General features: G+C 55.9%; 4 protein-coding genes across 4 annotated transcripts in view; 2 read left to right on the forward strand and 2 right to left on the reverse strand.

Moving 5' to 3' along the window:
* The window catches only part of PTSG_05923 (Glrp1 protein), a gene marked incomplete at both ends in the record, with an annotated part of 2,471 nt that extends 1,453 nt beyond the window's left edge, over window positions 1–1,018 (reverse strand). Inside the window, 2 exons of the mRNA XM_004992760.1 lie at window positions 213–643; window positions 784–1,018. Of these exons, the coding sequence (XP_004992817.1) occupies window positions 213–643; window positions 784–1,018 (666 nt within the window). The remainder of the gene's footprint in view (window positions 1–212; window positions 644–783) is intronic.
* Window positions 1,019–1,656: 638 nt separating this feature from the next.
* On the forward strand, window positions 1,657–6,763 carry PTSG_05924 (uncharacterized protein). Its single transcript, XM_004992761.1, has 9 exons — window positions 1,657–1,900; window positions 2,137–2,260; window positions 2,452–2,732; window positions 3,002–4,171; window positions 4,366–4,419; window positions 4,681–4,729; window positions 4,864–4,965; window positions 5,174–5,333; window positions 5,559–6,763. The coding sequence occupies exons 4-9, from the start codon at window positions 3,253–3,255 to the stop codon at window positions 5,715–5,717; spliced, it is 1,443 nt and encodes a 480-aa protein (XP_004992818.1). The 5' UTR covers window positions 1,657–1,900; window positions 2,137–2,260; window positions 2,452–2,732; window positions 3,002–3,252; the 3' UTR covers window positions 5,718–6,763.
* Window positions 6,764–7,573: 810 nt separating this feature from the next.
* On the reverse strand, window positions 7,574–13,102 carry PTSG_05925 (uncharacterized protein; the record flags this gene model as incomplete). Its single annotated transcript, XM_004992762.1, has 16 exons — window positions 13,053–13,102; window positions 12,412–12,520; window positions 12,082–12,085; window positions 11,746–11,805; window positions 11,490–11,529; window positions 11,174–11,252; window positions 10,895–10,946; window positions 10,589–10,626; window positions 10,143–10,365; window positions 9,690–9,906; window positions 9,070–9,450; window positions 8,885–8,935; window positions 8,540–8,703; window positions 8,218–8,289; window positions 7,942–8,030; window positions 7,574–7,775 (listed from the first exon to the last, which is right to left on the reverse strand). The coding sequence occupies exons 3-16, from the start codon at window positions 12,082–12,084 to the stop codon at window positions 7,574–7,576; spliced, it is 1,671 nt and encodes a 556-aa protein (XP_004992819.1). The 5' UTR covers window position 12,085; window positions 12,412–12,520; window positions 13,053–13,102.
* Window positions 13,103–13,117: 15 nt separating this feature from the next.
* PTSG_12368 (uncharacterized protein) overlaps window positions 13,118–17,500 on the forward strand; it is a 5,857-nt gene continuing 1,474 nt past the window's right edge. The window contains exons 1-12 of the mRNA XM_004992763.1: window positions 13,118–13,547; window positions 13,740–13,860; window positions 14,042–14,136; window positions 14,407–14,591; window positions 14,846–14,957; window positions 15,146–15,208; window positions 15,446–15,524; window positions 15,745–15,862; window positions 16,103–16,202; window positions 16,473–16,527; window positions 16,754–16,825; window positions 16,971–17,135. Of these exons, the coding sequence (XP_004992820.1) occupies window positions 13,197–13,547; window positions 13,740–13,860; window positions 14,042–14,136; window positions 14,407–14,591; window positions 14,846–14,957; window positions 15,146–15,208; window positions 15,446–15,524; window positions 15,745–15,862; window positions 16,103–16,202; window positions 16,473–16,527; window positions 16,754–16,825; window positions 16,971–17,135 (1,516 nt within the window). The 5' untranslated portion in view covers window positions 13,118–13,196. The remainder of the gene's footprint in view (window positions 13,548–13,739; window positions 13,861–14,041; window positions 14,137–14,406; window positions 14,592–14,845; window positions 14,958–15,145; window positions 15,209–15,445; window positions 15,525–15,744; window positions 15,863–16,102; window positions 16,203–16,472; window positions 16,528–16,753; window positions 16,826–16,970; window positions 17,136–17,500) is intronic.

Below are 17,500 nucleotides of genomic sequence, written 5' to 3' on the forward strand. Positions count from 1 at the left end.
GATGGTGGGACGGGTGGTAGAGAGAGGCAAAGTATGGTGGGTGAATGCAGATGCGCTGAGACAAACAAAAGCACACACACAGACACACACACACACAGACACACACACAGACACACACAGACACACACAGACACACACAGACACAAACACACACACACAATGCACACAAACGCCTCCCCCTCCATACACACACACGCACACATACGGCTGACCTTGACGTTGGGGCTTTGTTGGAGCATGAGCCAGACGCGTTTGGTGGTGTTGTCGAATACCGTGGTGTAGAAGTCAATGTTGCCCTGGTAAATGGTGCGGCCACCAGACCATGTTTCCCCCGAGTCGTTGGATGTGCGAATCACAAGCCCCCCAACCTCATTGCTCGGCCCACTTCCGGCACGCGTGGCATGCTGGTTGTACTGATGACTTTTGGCGTTTTGTTCACTTCGCTCCTCCTCGTTCACTGTCTCAGCAGCAGCTGCTGCTGCTGCTGTTGTTGTTGCTGTTGTTGTTGCTGTTGCTGTTGCTGTTGCTGTTGTTGTGGCGTGCTCGTGTGCCCCGTTTTCTCTCATGCGTGCTGCCTGTCCTTTCATGCGTGCTGCTGCCGTTGCCATGCCGTTGGGAGCGCAGTCTGAGACGTTGCGACCCTCTGCAAACACAATAAGGTGCGTGCCGCTCTCGTCCGCGTTCACAATCGCAGGCTGCCGAAAGCAAGGGTAGGTGATGTCAATATCCGTCTTGACCCCGGGCACAAACAGGTCCTGGCGCCTCACGCCTGCCGCCGTGTACCTGCAGCCGTGCGTGCTGTTCGCGCGTTTGCTGCTGCTGCCGCCGCTGCTGCTGCTGCTGCTGTTGTTACTGCTGCTGCTTCGTCTTCTGCGGGCAGCATGGGTGTGAGTTGCCGCATGCGGTCGATCAGCTGCTGCAGTTGCTGTTGCACTTGTCTCAGTAGGCGCACGTCCTCCAGGTGGCCCCATAGCCGTTGCATCTGCTGCTGCCGCCGCTGCTGCTCCTCGAGCTCCATCCGCGCATCCGCAGCAGCTACCCACCACCAAAACAACAACCAACACACTGGCCAACACGCCAACACCCACTCCATCACCGCCATGGCGCCTCCACATCTGTGTGTGTGTGTGTGTGTGTGTGTGTGTGTGTGTGTGTGTGTGTGTGTGTGTGTGTGTGTGTGTGTGTGTGTGTGTGTGTGTGTGTGTGTGTGTGTGTGTGTTTGCTTCACTTGTTTCCCTTTCCACAATGAGTCGCTGATTCAGCACTTTTCTCGACGCAGTCAAAGAAAGGACTGTTGCCGCTCACATCACATCACCACCACAACAGCAGCAAAACACAACACGACATTCTGAAACGACGTTTTCCGTTGTTGCCGGCTCGGCTTGCTTGCTTGCTTGCGTGGGTTGCGTTGGCTCTTCTCTTTTCTTCTTGCCACACACACACAACCCCAGTTGACCTTCAGACGCACCCCCACCTTCGCCACTTCCTCCACCCCACTCCCCACCACAGGCCGTGGGGAGACTGCTATTTTGATTCGCCCTGCCTGGGCCAGGGCGTGTCGGTGCCACCGCCACTTCCACCAAAATTCGTGGGGCGTGGGACAAGATTTCCTGTCCGAAAATAATCGAACATCTCCCTCTAGTTTTCCTTACCGTTAGGAAAACGAAAAGACACACCACACCACACACACCACACCACACACACCAGCCACACACACACGCACACACACACACACGCACACACACACCACTGCCCACCACCACGCAGAAGCACAAGCAAATAACGCGCAGATGCAACAACCACCAACCCCCGCCCGCTTCCCACCCCTTGCTTGGCTGCCTGACAAACCAACCACAGCAAGAAACGCAGGGACCAGGCAACGGCGAGACACAATGCAAAGGTCAGAGAGACGTATGCACGTTTGTGTTTGTGTGTGTGTGTGTGTGTCTTGTGTGTCTTGTGTCAGTCCTGCGCGTGTGCTTCCCAAGCTCAACGCCAAATTGGCTGTGCTTGGACAAGGTTGCACCGTGTCTGACACCTCATATTGGAGTCACCACAACTAGGCGTAACAACTCACACACCATGACATACATGACATGGCCCACAAACACACAAACACACACACATATGACACAGGCACACGGGCCTGTTGCTTGGGACTCGTCTTCACACAGTCACAATCTGAATGGGACGAGCTTGCACGCCAGCATGTCCGCACGCTTCTGTCAGCTCCGCTCCTCTTCTCGTCAGCGCCAACCAGGCAAGTGTTTGCAACAGACACACACAAACGCACACACACACACACAGTCACAAACACGTTACGATGTGTTAGCCACCACAAATAACACAACCACACACACACACAGCTGCTGCAAGCGCCAAGCAAGCAAGCAAGCACAGCTTCTTTCATCTTCTTTCTGCTCACCCCCATATTCTTCTATTGCGTGTCAGGTGGACAAGCTTGTGCCTCACTCACATCCGGAGGTTTCAAACAAGTACTATCCACCTGCCCTCTGTCAGGGTTGTCGGCAGCCCTTTATCCCCTGTATCCCTCTCTGTCAGCTCCAGATGCATCGACCGCACCCTTGTTATGACGATCTCAATGCGCACCGTGACTAGCGCGTGCGCTGCCCCGCCACAACACATATACTCGACCTACGCCGACCATGAACACCCACAGCCACCAGGAGACACCCGAAGGTTCTGCTCTTCTTGTCATATCCACCACCCAGGTAACCACCGTGACATACGTTTGACACACCACGAAATCTTGTCGACAACACACTCCCCGACACACACATACACACACACACACGCACACGCTCGCATGAATGCCGTGCTTACGCACGCAACAACTCAGCATCGCCTCGCTTGCGTGTTCATTTTTCTCGACCATCTCAAACCACTCACACCTCCCCGATCCCTTGTCTGCACGCACTTATACACGCACACGCTTTCGCCGCACCCGTGTCGACACATCCCTCCCCTCCCTCTCCCCAAGCCTTCTCCTCCTCGGTGCTCAAACCCTGACAGCACGCGACACACCATCGCAGCATTCATTCCTGCGCCCTGCACACGCCACGCACGACGGAGAACCAAGACACACGCCGCTTCCACCGCGACCACCGTCACCACCACTGTCACCAAGCGTCTCCATTTTTGTCTGCGCCACCACATCGTCAACAAGGGCTCTCCACCACGACGCGCCTTCTGCCAAGCATCCGCACGACGACGACGACACCAGCAGCCAAGATGGCGTTGACAACCCCGCGCCCTGTCACGGCATTCACGGGCCTCATCGCGCTTAGCGCCATGGTCTTTGCCATCACCTTTGCCCTCGTCACCCCCGTCACCCCCGTCATGGGCGCCGCGTGCTCCAGCTACAACAACTCGTACGACTGCGACGTCAGCCCCGACCTGTGCGCGTGGAACTACCACTGCGATTCCTGCGACCAAATGCCGTGCGAGTGGGGCTACACGGAGGAATACTGCCCAGAGTGGTGCGTGTGGGACACGGAGATTGGCGCCTGCCACCCGCCTGGCGAGTTCCCCAAGTGCTCGCAGATCCAGTACTCCCAGCCCTCCTGTGAGGCTGCCAGCCCAGAGTGCGTCTGGGACAACGTCTACAGCTTCTGCCTGCCCACCCTCATCTACTGCCGCTGGCTCGACGACTACACCAGCTGCACCAACGACCCCAAGTGCACCTTCTACGAGGGCGTCTGCTACCCGAGCCACCGCGTGCCCACGTGCAAGGAGATTGGCAGCCTCGACTTCTGCATTGCCGCCGGCTGCGAGTGGGAGCCATCTTCGGGATGGTGCATCGACCGGGAAAACGAGGACGACTGGTGCTTCAACATCGCCTGGAACGAGGTCATGTGCAACTTCTACCCAGAGTGCACGTGGGACGCGTCGAGCGGCTGTCTTCCCGGCAGCATTTGCGGCAACCAGAGCAAGATACTGCTGCCCTTCACCGTCTTCCCCTTCCAGTACAACGCCAGCTACGAGGACTCCATCCCCGTGCGGCGCGTGCGTCCGACGATTGGTGGCATCGGCCTCCCCGACGGCGTCTTCTTCGGCAACAACATCACGTACGAGTTCACCCGTGGCCTCGTCTTGGATGGTGGCTGCCTTGGCTGGGCTCCCAGCGCACCTCTCACCTTCACCGATGGCGGTAAGCAATGCGTTCTTGATGTGTGTGGGCGTGCTCGTGTGTTGTCTGTGGACACGTCTGCAAAAGGCACTGCTTCAATCCACCAGTCTGCCGCTGTCTTCATGTCTCTCCTGCTGTTCTCACGTGTGGCTCCCCCCCCCTCTTCTTGTCTGTTTCCTGCCTTTGTGGCATGGTGGGTTTTCTTCCCAACACAGCGACCTTCTACATGAGGGTGCTCCACAAGGACTTTGAGTCAACCACCCCAGAAGGTGAGCAAGGGGGCAAGCGTTTGCCTGTGTGATTGTGTGGCTTTGTGAAGTGTGTGATGTGGTGTGATGTGACACAGCGTTTTGGGGCATTTGAATTTTGCCGCCGTTTTGCCATGTGGATGAAATGTTTTTGGATTTGGTGGTTGGGTGTTCTCTTCCTGGGTGCTGGATGCCACTTCCATTTGATCGTTTTGATCGTTTTGCCTGAGCACGTACACTCACTCGCCTTTGCTACCCCCTTGTTCCGCGATTGGTTTGCAGTGCTGTTTGACATTTCTTCCAACGACAACGCCATCGTCTTGTCCAAGGGGTGAGTTTGTGTGTGTGTGTGTATGTGTGTGTGTGTGTGTGTAAATCGCTTGCGACATGCGCATACAGAGCCAAATTGTCACTCACACATCCAGTTGCTTTGTGTATGTGTAATTTGTCTCGCCACGTGGTCAGGCCCGGCAACACGCTGCAGCTGTTTGCTAGGCAGAACGCCACAATCACCGCCGTTGGAGCTGTGGCTGACGTCCTCGCCAATGTGACGGAGATCAGCCTTGTGTAAGTCACCAAGTGTGGTGTGTGTGGTGTGTGTGTGTGTGTGTGCGTATGTGTAGATTCATGTTTGTCATGCTGCAACACATGCGCATGCACGTTCATGGGTGCACATGTGCACATGTGAGTGTTTTTTTTCTGGGACTCAACTTCCACCTTTTGTGTTTTTCTTACCTTTGCTTTGAATACTGCCATTGTGACCATTTCTCTACAGCGTGTCCGAGGCCCACGTCATGGTGTACGTTGCCAGCTCCCTCGTCATTCATGGCCCTTGGAACGGCGGCATGAACTACATGTCTGGCACGTTCCGTGTCGGTTGCAGCGCCACCAACGACAACGTCTGGCGCGGCGACCTCCAGCTCCTGGTCATCCAGGTGTGTGTGTGTGTGTGTGTTTGGCCATGTGTGTGTGTGTGTGTGTGTGTGTGTGTGTGTGTGTTTGGCCATGCGTGTGTTTGGCCATGCGTGTGTGCCGTGACGCATGCGTTTCGTTTGTTATGCACGCCCCTTGAGGGCTTTCTGCCTCACCACCTTACCCCTTGATGACTCTTCCCCCCCCCCCTCTAAACTACAAATGCACACTGCCATCGACCTCAACAGGGCGGCATCGCTCCCGCCGTGCAGAACATGACGCAGTACCTGCCACCAGATCCGCCAAAGGCCACCACGACCGCCATCCCAACAGAAGAGGTCACCTTCTCCGGCTGGGCAAGCGGCAGTGGCAGCGGCAGCGGTAGCGGCAGCGGTGGCAGCGTGTAGGCGTGCGTGCACCCGCACCCGCGCTGGACTCGAGGATGTGCCTGCAGGCACGCAGGATGCATTGGCCACTTGTGTTTGCCTGCTTGCTTGTGTACTTGAGTCGTTGATGTTCCTTAAGCTCTGTTCTTCGAGGGTCTTGGTGTCGATTTGGCTATGGTTGCAGTCGTTGTGTTTCTTCCGGTCGGTGATGTTGTGCACTCCTGCTCTCTTGTTTCCTTTCCTCTCGCACATGCACCTGCACGCGCGCCCGCACGCACACACACACACACGTGTTTTCCCCTCCCCTCCCTCTTGTTTTCAACACAGGCTCTCGATGTTGGCCAGTGAGCATTCACACCGCTATGTGCACGACCACAGTCGCGTGCTGTTGGTGACACTGTGTCTGGCGTGGGCTGTTGTTGTGCTGTGATTTAGTCTTGTCATCTCCCTCCCCCCCCCACCTCTTTGCTGTGCAAAGTACATTTTGTGGTCGTGTGGTCTTTCCGGTTTTTTGGATCCACAAGTGGACTTCCCCTTGTGCCCACACCACGTGCCATGTGTCATGAGACACGTGCCATGTGTCGTGTGCCGTGTGCTTCTTCCGCTTGTGCTCCGTGACCCCCTCACCGCACTCTTACGTTAGTTCAGGCGCGTTCTTGTTCCTCTTCCCCCCCCCCCTTTGCAGCGTGCGTGCAAGCAGCGAGATGGTTTTGGTGACGTGTGGTCTTCGCGTTGCGTTGTCCTGTTGTTCTGGCGTGCTCTCGAGTGTTGCGTTGTGCCAACGCTGCCTCGTTTTGTTTTGTCACGCCACGCAACGGGCACACCAACAGTGCCCACCATCACCTCGCTTCCCCTGTTTTCCTCCTCCCCCTCTTTCCTTTCTATTCCGCGCTCCCCTCTTCATGTCTCGTCCGGTGAATTTGATGTCTGCTTCCGTTTTTGTCGTCGCACTACCTGCTGACCCATGTCTCCCTCTTCTCCCCCTCTCCCTCTCTCCTTATTCTTTTTCCCCTCTTTGCCCTTTGCTTTGACCTAGTTGATGCAATGAAAAAACTCGTAACCCGACAACAACCTTGGAAACGCACAAAGCATTCAGCACCGCCGTCACCACAACACACACACACACGCACGCACGCACGCACGCACACACACACACACGCACGCACGCACGCACACACACACACACACACACACACACACACACACACACACACACACACACACACACACGCACGCACAGTTGAAGTTGTCACTGGTTGGGGGAAGATGCGGGGGTTGGGCGGGGGCGAAACAAGCATGGGTGCTGTTTTCATCACCCACCACACGCGCTGATGTTTATGGCGAGAGACGCTGAGGGAAACAAACAAGCAAACACATGCACAAGACACACACACACACACACACACACACATACGCACGCACATACGCACACACAGCAATGGTGTGACACTGACGGTTAATGAAATGGGACAATCATCCAAGATGCAACAACTGGCAACCAAACACACACACACACACAAGACACACACACACACACACAACACACACACATGCAAATACACGGTGTTCAGAGAGCGTACACGTTGTGGACAACGAACCAACGGCTCCAAGCGAAAGGCAACAAAACGCAAAGAAACGGGGCTGTGGAAAAACACAAAGGGCCGTCCCATAGGACGCAAGAACAACAAGAAGAAAAGTGACACGCCACACTCCACACAGGCTCAGTCATTCACACACACACACACACACACACACACACATCAGCTGCATGATTGCAGTGCATTCAACTGCGGACAACGCAACGAATAACAGCAGCAGCAGCAAGGCAACAGCAGTGGATGGAGTAGGAGTGACGACAAGAGGGGCGAGCATGGGCATCATCGGTGGTTGGGGCTGACGGCCTCTTCCTCCAGATGTTTGAACTGGACGGTGAACGTCTGCTCCACCTCCCGCCACACACGCGGGTCAAACACAATGTATGTGCCGTGCTGCTGCGTTGCACTCGTCTGGTACTGGTACTTGTCGCTCTTCTTCAGCCACACCCGCTTCACCCGATGGAACCGCCAGCTCCGCCCAAACCTGCGCAGCAGCAGCAGCAGCAGCAGCAGCAGCAGTGGTGAGCACATCACACACACACACACACACACACACACACACACACACACACACACACACACACACACACACACACACACACCACATCACGCACAACACGCGGCACAGGGACGAGCGTGCGAGCACTGACAGGTGATTTGCGGCGGAGAGCTGGAGAATGTCGCCAGGAAGGTTGTAGAACATGTAGAACAGCGTCTCGTCAGGAAACCGGTTGATCCCCTGGTGAAACAACGCGGTGCACATGGACGCGTGTACGCATGTGTGTGTGTGTGTGTGTGCGTGTGTGTGTGTGTGTGTGTGTGTGTGTGTGTGTGTGTGAGGTCAAGGTGAGGGCAAGACTTGGACTCCTCCTGCACGCATCACACCCGCTGCCGCAACAATGGAGTCACGCCATGTCATGTCTGACCTGGGAGACGTGTGTGACGGGGAAGTCGCGGTAGCTCGACGGCAGACGGCCAAGCACGGGCGGCACTTGTTGCTGTTGTCCGCACACGAGGTACACGTCAAGCACATGCACACATACAACCAGGCGCACCCACAGACAGGCACAGGTTGTGAGCAAGCACAAGACAAGACGGGCCGTTGCAGAAAGCACGAGAGCAAGCGCAAACGGCACGCGAAAGCGCGGAAAGGCGAGTACCCATCACAATCATCCTCCACATCACCACCATCACAATCAACGACCATCCACACATCCACATCACCACCATCACATTCAACCGCCATACCGCGTTCCACGGGGTGAGCAAGTGGGGAAAGGCCTCGCCCTCGTGACGGCGGAGAATGGGTTCAGACGCGTCCAGTCCGCGATGCAGCCGCCGCAGCTTCGCGTCGTCCGTGTACACCATCTGCAGTAGCCCTTCAAGCCCGTACTCGTGCCCGGGTAGCAGCTCTGGAGTGTTGGGAGTGCGTGCGCGCGCGCGCGCGCGTGTGTGTGTGTGTTGAGTGAGCGAGAGGTAAGCGGGCAATGGCAATGCCATTTCCGTTGGACGACAGGTGGGAACAACGAGGAGGGACAATGCATCAAGACAGAAACACCACCAGCGCGTTCGCCTGAGGTGTCATACACTCACGTTTTGACGCCTCCTTCAGCGCCGTATGCTTTTCCAAACCAAGGTCCCACGCTGTCAGGTTGGGTCAAGCACGAGGCATGATACACAGTGAGAACCACGCTGCAATCGTAAAACAGAGCACAGCACAGCAGCAGAGCACATCATAGGAAACCACCGCACACCACACAGGGGAGCAAATTACGAACTTGGAACGGTCTTGATGGTGGCTCCCTTTAGTATCGAGCCGCCCTGCTGCTGCTGCTGCTGCTGCTGCTGCTGCTGCTGCTGCTGCTGCTGCTGCTGTTGTTGTTGTTGTTGCTGCTGCTGCTGCTGCTGCTGTTGTTGTTGAGGCTGTGGTGGTGGCGCTTGTGATGACGGCGGCAATTGCGGCTGCTGCTGCTGTTGTGCAGGTCTCTGTTGCTGTTGTTGCTGTTGTTGCTGCTGTTGCTGCTGCTGCCTGGGGGCCTGGGAGGAGAGGGAGGGGAAGTCGTCTGCGTGTATGCTGTAGCCTGTTGGTGGCGGCGCCGGCACGCGACCCGCCGCTACGCCGTTGTACGACGCACTCGACACGGGATGCGACGACGACGCTGCGCATAGCGGTGGTGGTGATGGCGGTGAGGGCAATGGAGGTGATTACAGCGATGGTGGTGGTGGAAAGCAGGAGGGTGGGGCAGCGAGGTGGTGAGGTGGGGTGGGGTTGGCATGAAGTTGGGACGAAGTGAGACTCAACCCCGTCAAAAGACAAAGAACCATGGCCCATCCACACACAGACAGAGCACGTGGCCGAGGAGCAACAACAGCCGATGGTACACTGGCTGATACTTACGCATGCTCTGCTGCGGCGCTCTCTGCTGCTGTTGCTGCTGTTGCTGTTGCAACTGCGGTGGCGGTTGGCTGTGGGGCGGGTGCTGCTGGGCGACGGCAGACAGCTGCTGTTGCGAGCGCGGGGGCATGGTGGCGGAAAGGGCCGGAAACCCGGTGGGGTCAAGCATGCTGCCGTGGCCCTTCTGCCCACCGTACGCCTGGTGCAGCGCAGGATAGTTCTGGCGGCGGCAGCCGCGTTGGTGATGTGGGAAGTGGTGATGTAAGATTGTGGGCGTGGGATGGAGAACACCGGCTGTGAGTTTGGAGGGGGGGGATTCATGGTTGTGGTCGTGGTCGTCGTGGTGATGGGAATGGACTAGCCCATGCAGGGCACATACATTGCAAACAGGGTGCGAGAATACTTCCACAAGCGCACGACAGCCTCAGACAAAAACATACACGCACAACCACGCACCTGCCCGTTCGACATCATCATGCCTCGTTCTGCGTACATGGGAAACCCTTGCTGCTGTTGCTGTTGTTGCTGCTGCTGCTGTGGCGGCTGTTGTTGCATCATGCCCTGCTGCTGTTGCTGCTGCTGCATTGCACCGCCGGGTTTCCTGTACGCCGTGCCCGGTGCGGGTGCAGACATGGTGCGGAGACCGGGGCCAGGCTGCTGCCGCATGCCACCCTGCGGTCTGGTGTGCATGAAATTGGCGGGAGCAAGCAAAGGGGAGGGGGAGGGAGAGGGAGGAAGAAGAAGGACGAAGGGTAAAAAGGGAAGACGTGTGAATCGAGGAGTCAAGCCCAGAGATTGGCGTGCAGTCAAGTGTGCGCGTGGATGTGCAAGGCCAATGAAGTGTGTAGGTGTGTGCAGGTGTGTAGGTGTGTGTAGGTGTGTGCTCTGGTGTTGCAGCTTACGGCATTCGTCCGCCTTGCGCCATTCCGTTCATCATCATCTGCACACGCACACAAAGATACACGCCCACAGGCACGTGTGAGAAAGCAAACATAAGCAGCAGCAAAGGAGACGGACATGTCTTGGTCCGTCAACGCAACACCACCGCCAACACGTGCGTGCATATATGCATACATGTGAGTGTGTGCGCGTGTGCATGTGTGCGCGCGCGTGTGTGTATATGTGAGTACGAATGTGTGAATGTGTGTGTGTGTATGTGAGTACGAATGTGTGAATGTGTGTGTGTGTGTGCGTGTGCAAGCGCCAACCATGTTTGGAAGACCGCTCTGACGCGAGGGTGAGCCAGGCATCCGCGCAAGTCTGCACAAGCGTTTGAATGTTGGGGGTGGGGGGGAGAACGTGTGAGGTTGGAGAGCAGTCGCACGAATAGGGGATGGACGGAAGGACGGATGCGCAACGAGCACAAGGCGAAAAGAAACACAGACGCAACTGCACACCCAAACAACGCAGCAGCAGCATGGAACGCAGCAGCGTCATCAACACCATCATTGTCATCATCAACATCATCATCATCATCGTCCTCATACCCTGATGGCATTCCCATGGGTCTGCCGCCCTGCGAAAACGGGGGCAGCGGGCCAGAGACGGTTGCAGGCACGCTCGACGCTGCAGTCGACACCGATATGGTGGCGGTGGCGGCGGTGCGGACATGGGAAGATATTGGTGAGGACACCGTGATGACAGGCAGTCAGACGGACAGGTCTTTGTTCGAACACACACGCAACACACGCACGCAACACACACACACACACACACACACACACAACACACGCACGCAACACACACACACGCACACACGCAACACAACGCACACACACAACACATAAACAAGGCATCGCGTACAAGGCATGTGTCCTGGACCCATTCCTCCAACAAGCGACGGCTGTCCATGTCGAACACACACACGCACACACGCACACACACACATATTTGGGTGAGCAGCGCCACATATATCCACATATATATGCAGCAGAGCACTTGAGTCAACGACACGTGCGATTACTGCGATACAAGACAACCAAAAACAAAACAAGCGTCGACAAGCCTCAACAAGCATGTGTGGTGCATGGAGGTGATAGTGGCAAGGGCAATCACGCACATCTCGCTCCATGCCAGGTGGTGGATAGAACGGCGCACCGTCGCCGTCCTTGTAGTAGCTCTGCACGCACACATGGACACGCGCGCACATGGACACACGCACATACGAATGCGCGCACACACAAAACCGTATGAGCACACATGGACACATACGCAAAGACATGCATGTGCGCATCGAAGGAGCGCAAGGGATTGGGCGTGGTGAGGCGATGGCTGTGGTGTACAGCAGTACTATGACAAGAAATGGCAGCAGCCCTGAGATCAGCCAGCCAAGAGGGTTCACAGTCTTCAAGACGGCGACAGTGGAGAGGAATCTCGCTCAAAACTCGACACGCACCATTCTGAAGACGTGGTGGCGTGCAGGGATGTTGAGTCGATGTGGATGGCGGAAGGGCGGATAGAAGGGACGCGCATTGCGAGACAGTCGCGTGGTATGCGAGGGAGCGCGGTTAGACATGGTGGTGGGTTGGCGGTGATGAGCAGTGATGAGCAGTGAAAGGTGACTGGTGTGGGTGAAATAATAGCCAGACTGAGGGCGTGTGGGAAAAGACGACAATGCGAAACAGAGCAATGCGGAGGGGGTCAAGACGAACGCAAAGCGGCTGCAAAAGGGGATGGTAGTGGCCCAGTGTGAGATGAGAGGGTGTGGAAAGTGAGTGGACTTTACCCGAAGCGAAGTCCGTGTGTTTGTGCCAAAACCTTCTTCTCTTGTTCTCAGTACGCAACGACAGACGTTCTTGAACAGGTGTCAACAATCACAGGCGCCAAAAAGCCGACTGCCATGTGAACAGTGGCAGAGACAGGAGAGCGTGGAGGCACGCGGCACAACAAAAACAACAACATGTGAGCAAGCAAGTGGACACGACATCAAAGAAGGGCGCGAACAATGAGCGTCTTGTCGAGTCAAAGCTTGCGTGTCTGTGTACATGCATGGGGTGTTGCTGCGCTTGGCCAAGGGACCAGCAACTTGAGCGCACGTACATGTGCGTGTACGTGAAGAACAACGGCCATCATATGTATCCATTAAGTCAACGGCACAGAACGGAGATGGAGTGCACAAACAACCACGACTCAATTGCCCCCCCCCCACACACACACACACGACGACAGAAGAGCAGTCCGTCTACTACTCGACGTCCTCCCTCTCAACATAGAGAGAGCGGCATGCCACCCCCAGGCAACCGATCCATGTCTTTTGCAGTCCATCTCACCTCTTTCACCGCCAACTGACCACCTCCAACAAACGAACACCAACCAACCAATCCAGCACACCACACGACGCCGAACCAAGTCCCACAGCCTCCTCACCTCTTTCTCGTTTGTTTCGTCGCTCCACGGCAAAGCCTCAACCACCCGCGATGTAGACAATTTGTGAACGATTTCGGTAAACTTTCGCAAGAAGAAAGCAAACAACGGCCAAGAAGCAACAACGACGACAAGCTGAGAGGAAGGATGGATGATGATGTGGTGTTGGACGCAGACGCGTTGAACCTGCGGGAGGAGGAGAAGGAAGAAGGGAGCAACGATGACGGTGGAAGGCAACGTGGAGGCGATGGACAAGGGGAAGGTGGAGACCAACACGGTGTTGGAGAGGCAGAACCGCGGCAGGATGGCAGTGGTGGTGGTGGTGAGGGTGAGGAAGGCGATGGCGAAGGTGAGGAGGAGCTGAAGGCTCCGCTGCGAGGGGTGATTGGAGCCGTGCGCGTGGAGGACTTGCCCGCACCGGCCGAGCACACCTTCAACACGTATCTGGTGGATGAAGCGCATCCACTCTACATCAAAGCCATGGATCACCTCCGCAAGGTTTGTGGGCAGAGCAGGTGATTGACAGATGGGAAGCGAGCGCCAACGTGCACGTGCATGTCACAAACTTGAAAAGGCTCACAGTGTTAGCTTTTGCCTCCTCTGTGTGTGTACTCTGTGTGTGTGTGTGTGTGTGTGTGTGTGTGTGTATGTGCGTGCGCACTTTTGCGGTGAACTCTCGTTGATTGACAGGAGCCAGATGAGGATCGGCCGTATGATCACATGTACAAGTGCCGGGACGAGCTGAAGCAGCTCCAAGCGGCCATCAAGGTCAAAGGGGAAGAGCTCAGCGTCCAGCACGAACACCGACAAGGTTTGTGTGTGTGTGTGTGTGTGTGTGTGTGTGTGTGTGTGTGTGTGTGTGTGTGTGTGTGTGTGTGTGTGTGTGGGCGTACGATCCATGTGGTGTCTGTTAGTTTGTGATTGTTGTGAAAACGCAAAGGCTCCACTCACGAATGCTTGATTGTGGTTGGTCAACACCATCACCCCTGCAGTGCTGAAGTGTTGCCTTGCGCGCCTCGACAACATCATCGGCAGCCTCTTCGTCGACACGGACGAGATATCAGAGGGGTGCAAGCTCCTTGAGCAGGTGGGCAGGCATGAGCAAGGGGTGCACAGGGTGTGGCCATCATTGCCATGCGACACTTGGTTGTCGCTGTCAAGTTCCTCGCAAAGCCGACACACACACACACACATACACACACATACACACACAATAACACGCCCACACTACACGCATACACTGCACACTCACATGCACACACAATAACACACATACACACACTGCGCACTCACATACACACGCGACTCACGAATGCATTCACTCGTCCTTTGACGCCTGCATGCTGGTCATCGTCAGGCCATTGATGTGGGCGAGCCTGTGCCGACGATGCTGGGCACGTGCGTCCTGGATGGTATGAACCGGCTGGGTATTGTGTGGGCCGACAGAAAGGAGTTTTCCCGCGCACTCGACATGCTGCAGCGAGCAAAGGCGCTGTATGTGGCGCTCAAGGCGCAGGACGACGCGCCCTGGGGACGATGCGAGTACGTGAATGTCAATGACACACGCAAAGTGTTGATGTGCGTGTATGTGAATGTGTGTGGGTGAGCGTGTGTGAGCATGTGTATGAGAGAGTGTGTGTGTGAGAGAGCGAGTGGGTGTATGTGAGTGTAAGTGTAAGTGTGTGTGTGTGGATGTGGATGTGAATGTGTGCGTATCGTCACCTCTGTCGTCGTCATCGTCATCGTCGTCATCGTCGTCGTCTGATCCACGTCATCTGTGCTGCTGCGCGGTGCAGGCTGCTCCCTGTGCAGGGCGATGAGGAGCGAATGGACGAATTGGAGAACACATACACACACTGCCTCTTCTACCTCGCCCAGTGCTACATGCAGCTCGACCAGCCGGGAAAGGTGCGATGGAACTTTGTCACGTGGTGTGGTGGGGTGGTGCGTGGATTGCTTGTTCTGCCCCCCCCCCGCCGCACTTTGCTGCGTGCGTGCATGATGAAATATACGTGCACCCCTGCTTCATTTAATGGCGCTCACTTGCTCACTTGCCCACTCCCCCCCCCTTCACACACGCATGCACATGTGCGCAGTCTGCGGAGTACTGCCAGCAGACACTCGCGCGACAATACGAGACGGGACAGTTCGACAAGCTGGTGTGTGTGTGTGTGTGTGCGTGTGTGTGTGCGTGTATGTGTTTGTTATGTTTGTTGTGTGTGCGGGTTTATGTGTGTTTGTATTTGTTGATGTTTGTTGATGTTTTGTTGGTGTCGTTGACGGTCTGCGCTGTCTGACGGCCCGTCAGTGCTAACCCTCTTCATTCGTGACTTACACCTTATCATCACCACCACCACCACCACCACCACAATCGTCGCCGCTGTCATCGTCATCAGGACTGGGCAACTAACGCTGCTGCGATTTCGCAATATTACCTCTCCGAGAACGCATTTAGCGATGCGCGCATGTATCTTGGTGGGTCACAGAACCTTGGATGGAGAGGGGAATACATGTGGAAGAGGGGAGCATTGAGTTGGACAGCTCCTCACAATGCAGCTGAACACGTACAAACACACACGTGTCCATGTTCATACAACATACTTGCATGCACATGCCACTGCTTTCTCACTTACCATACACCGCCGCCACCACCACAAATCAACACCACCACCACCACCACCACCACCATCGGCAGCGTGTGCGCAGGCGGTTGCGGATACGGAGGAGCGCGACGATGAGGACACGCAGCAGAAGAAGGCCGCAATTGCGCAGTGCTGGGTCAAGTACCACCTCACCCTTCTCAACGCCTCCTGGTCGGTGTGTGTGTATGTTTGTATGTTTGTATGTTTGTATGTGTATGTGTGTGTATGTTTGTATGTGTGTGTGTGTGTGTCGATGCCCCTACCGTTGTATCGGTTTTGGCCCTTGGCCTCGCCAATGAGAAGCACCGTGATGTGCCACCTGCCATCGTGCCTCTCGCCCACTCTACATCAACTACTCACATGCACATGCATACGTACACGTACACGTACACGTGCATGTACACGTGTCAGGGAGCTTGTGCAAGGGAATGTGTCTGAGGAGGACGTGAAGTCGACGCTTGAACCAGCACTGCCCCTCCACGTCCCCAACATGCACACATACATCCACAGGGTGCGTTGGCTCTCGGTGACACACAGTGTGTCTTTGTGTTTGTGCCTGTGTCTCTGCGGCTGTGTATGCTTTTGGTTGTGTATGTGTGTCTGTGTGTATGGCTGTGTATGTGCTTCTGTCTGTGTGACTGTGTGTCTGCTTGTTGACCTGTGTTAGATGCTTTGTTGCGCCTCACAACCATTCAACTACCCCATTTGCAAACATCACCCACATCAACACCACAATCCTCCATTCACCCCGCCCCCCCCCCCCACACACACACACACGCAGACGCCAACGACACTGGCGCGGACCAGCGAAGATGCGCGGAAATATTTCTTGCAAGGTGACGCGAAGTTGGCATTGGTCGTGCACTGCGAGCTGGGTGATGATCCTGGGCGTGTATTGTGCCATGCTGTGTTGCAAGGAAGCTGGTGTTGATGCCGAAACTAGCTTGCGACTTACAGGCAAAAATGTTTCTCGTATCTCTACGTGTGTGCGCGTGTGCTCGGTTTCACACACGCACGCACAAACACATACGCACATTTCACCATTCAACACTCAATCCACAGGCCAGAAGTGGATCCAGGCGGCGCTGAAGTTCTTCACCCTCGATGAGCACGCGTCCGGACACGTCGCATGCGGTACGGATCAACCAGGGGCTGCTGCTGCTGCGAGATCGATTGTTTGCTGATCCTTTCTTCGCTTCTCACTCATTGACACACATGCATATCTCCTCTGCCCCACGACCCCTCCATCTCCCGCCTTAACTTTTTCCCTCTTCTTCAGTGCAAGACCACTCGCAGCTGTACCGCATGCTTGCGCAGTTTGAAGAGAATTCAGACCACGCTGCGAAGATGCACAAGCGCCGCGTGGACATGCTTGAAAACACGCTCAATGAGCTCAACCCGCAGTACTACCTTGCTGTCTGCAAGCAACTTGCCTTTGAACTCGGTGCGTGCTTCCGATGATGAATCGTGATGGTGGTGGTTGCTGTGTGTGATGGTGGTGGTCGCTGTGTGTGATGGTGGTGGTTGCTGTGTGTGATGGTGGTGGTTGCTGTGTGTGATGGTGGTGGTCGCTGTGTGTGATGGTGGTGGTTGCTGTGTGTGATGGTGGTGGTTGCTGTGTGTGATGGTGGTGGTCGCTGTGTGTGATGGTGGTGGTTGCTGTGTGTGGTGATGGCAGCAACGAAAAAAGGTGGTGGGGGTGGTGGTGATCAATGTGGTGATATCGGAGTGCTGGTTTGCTGGCGTGTTCAGTGACTGCTGCGTGTACATGACACTTGTGTTGCGTTGTCCCGCCTACCCTCTCACCGG

Source organism: Salpingoeca rosetta, assembly GCF_000188695.1.
Source record: "Salpingoeca rosetta unplaced genomic scaffold supercont1.15, whole genome shotgun sequence".
NCBI classification, from domain to species: domain Eukaryota; class Choanoflagellata; order Craspedida; family Salpingoecidae; genus Salpingoeca; species Salpingoeca rosetta.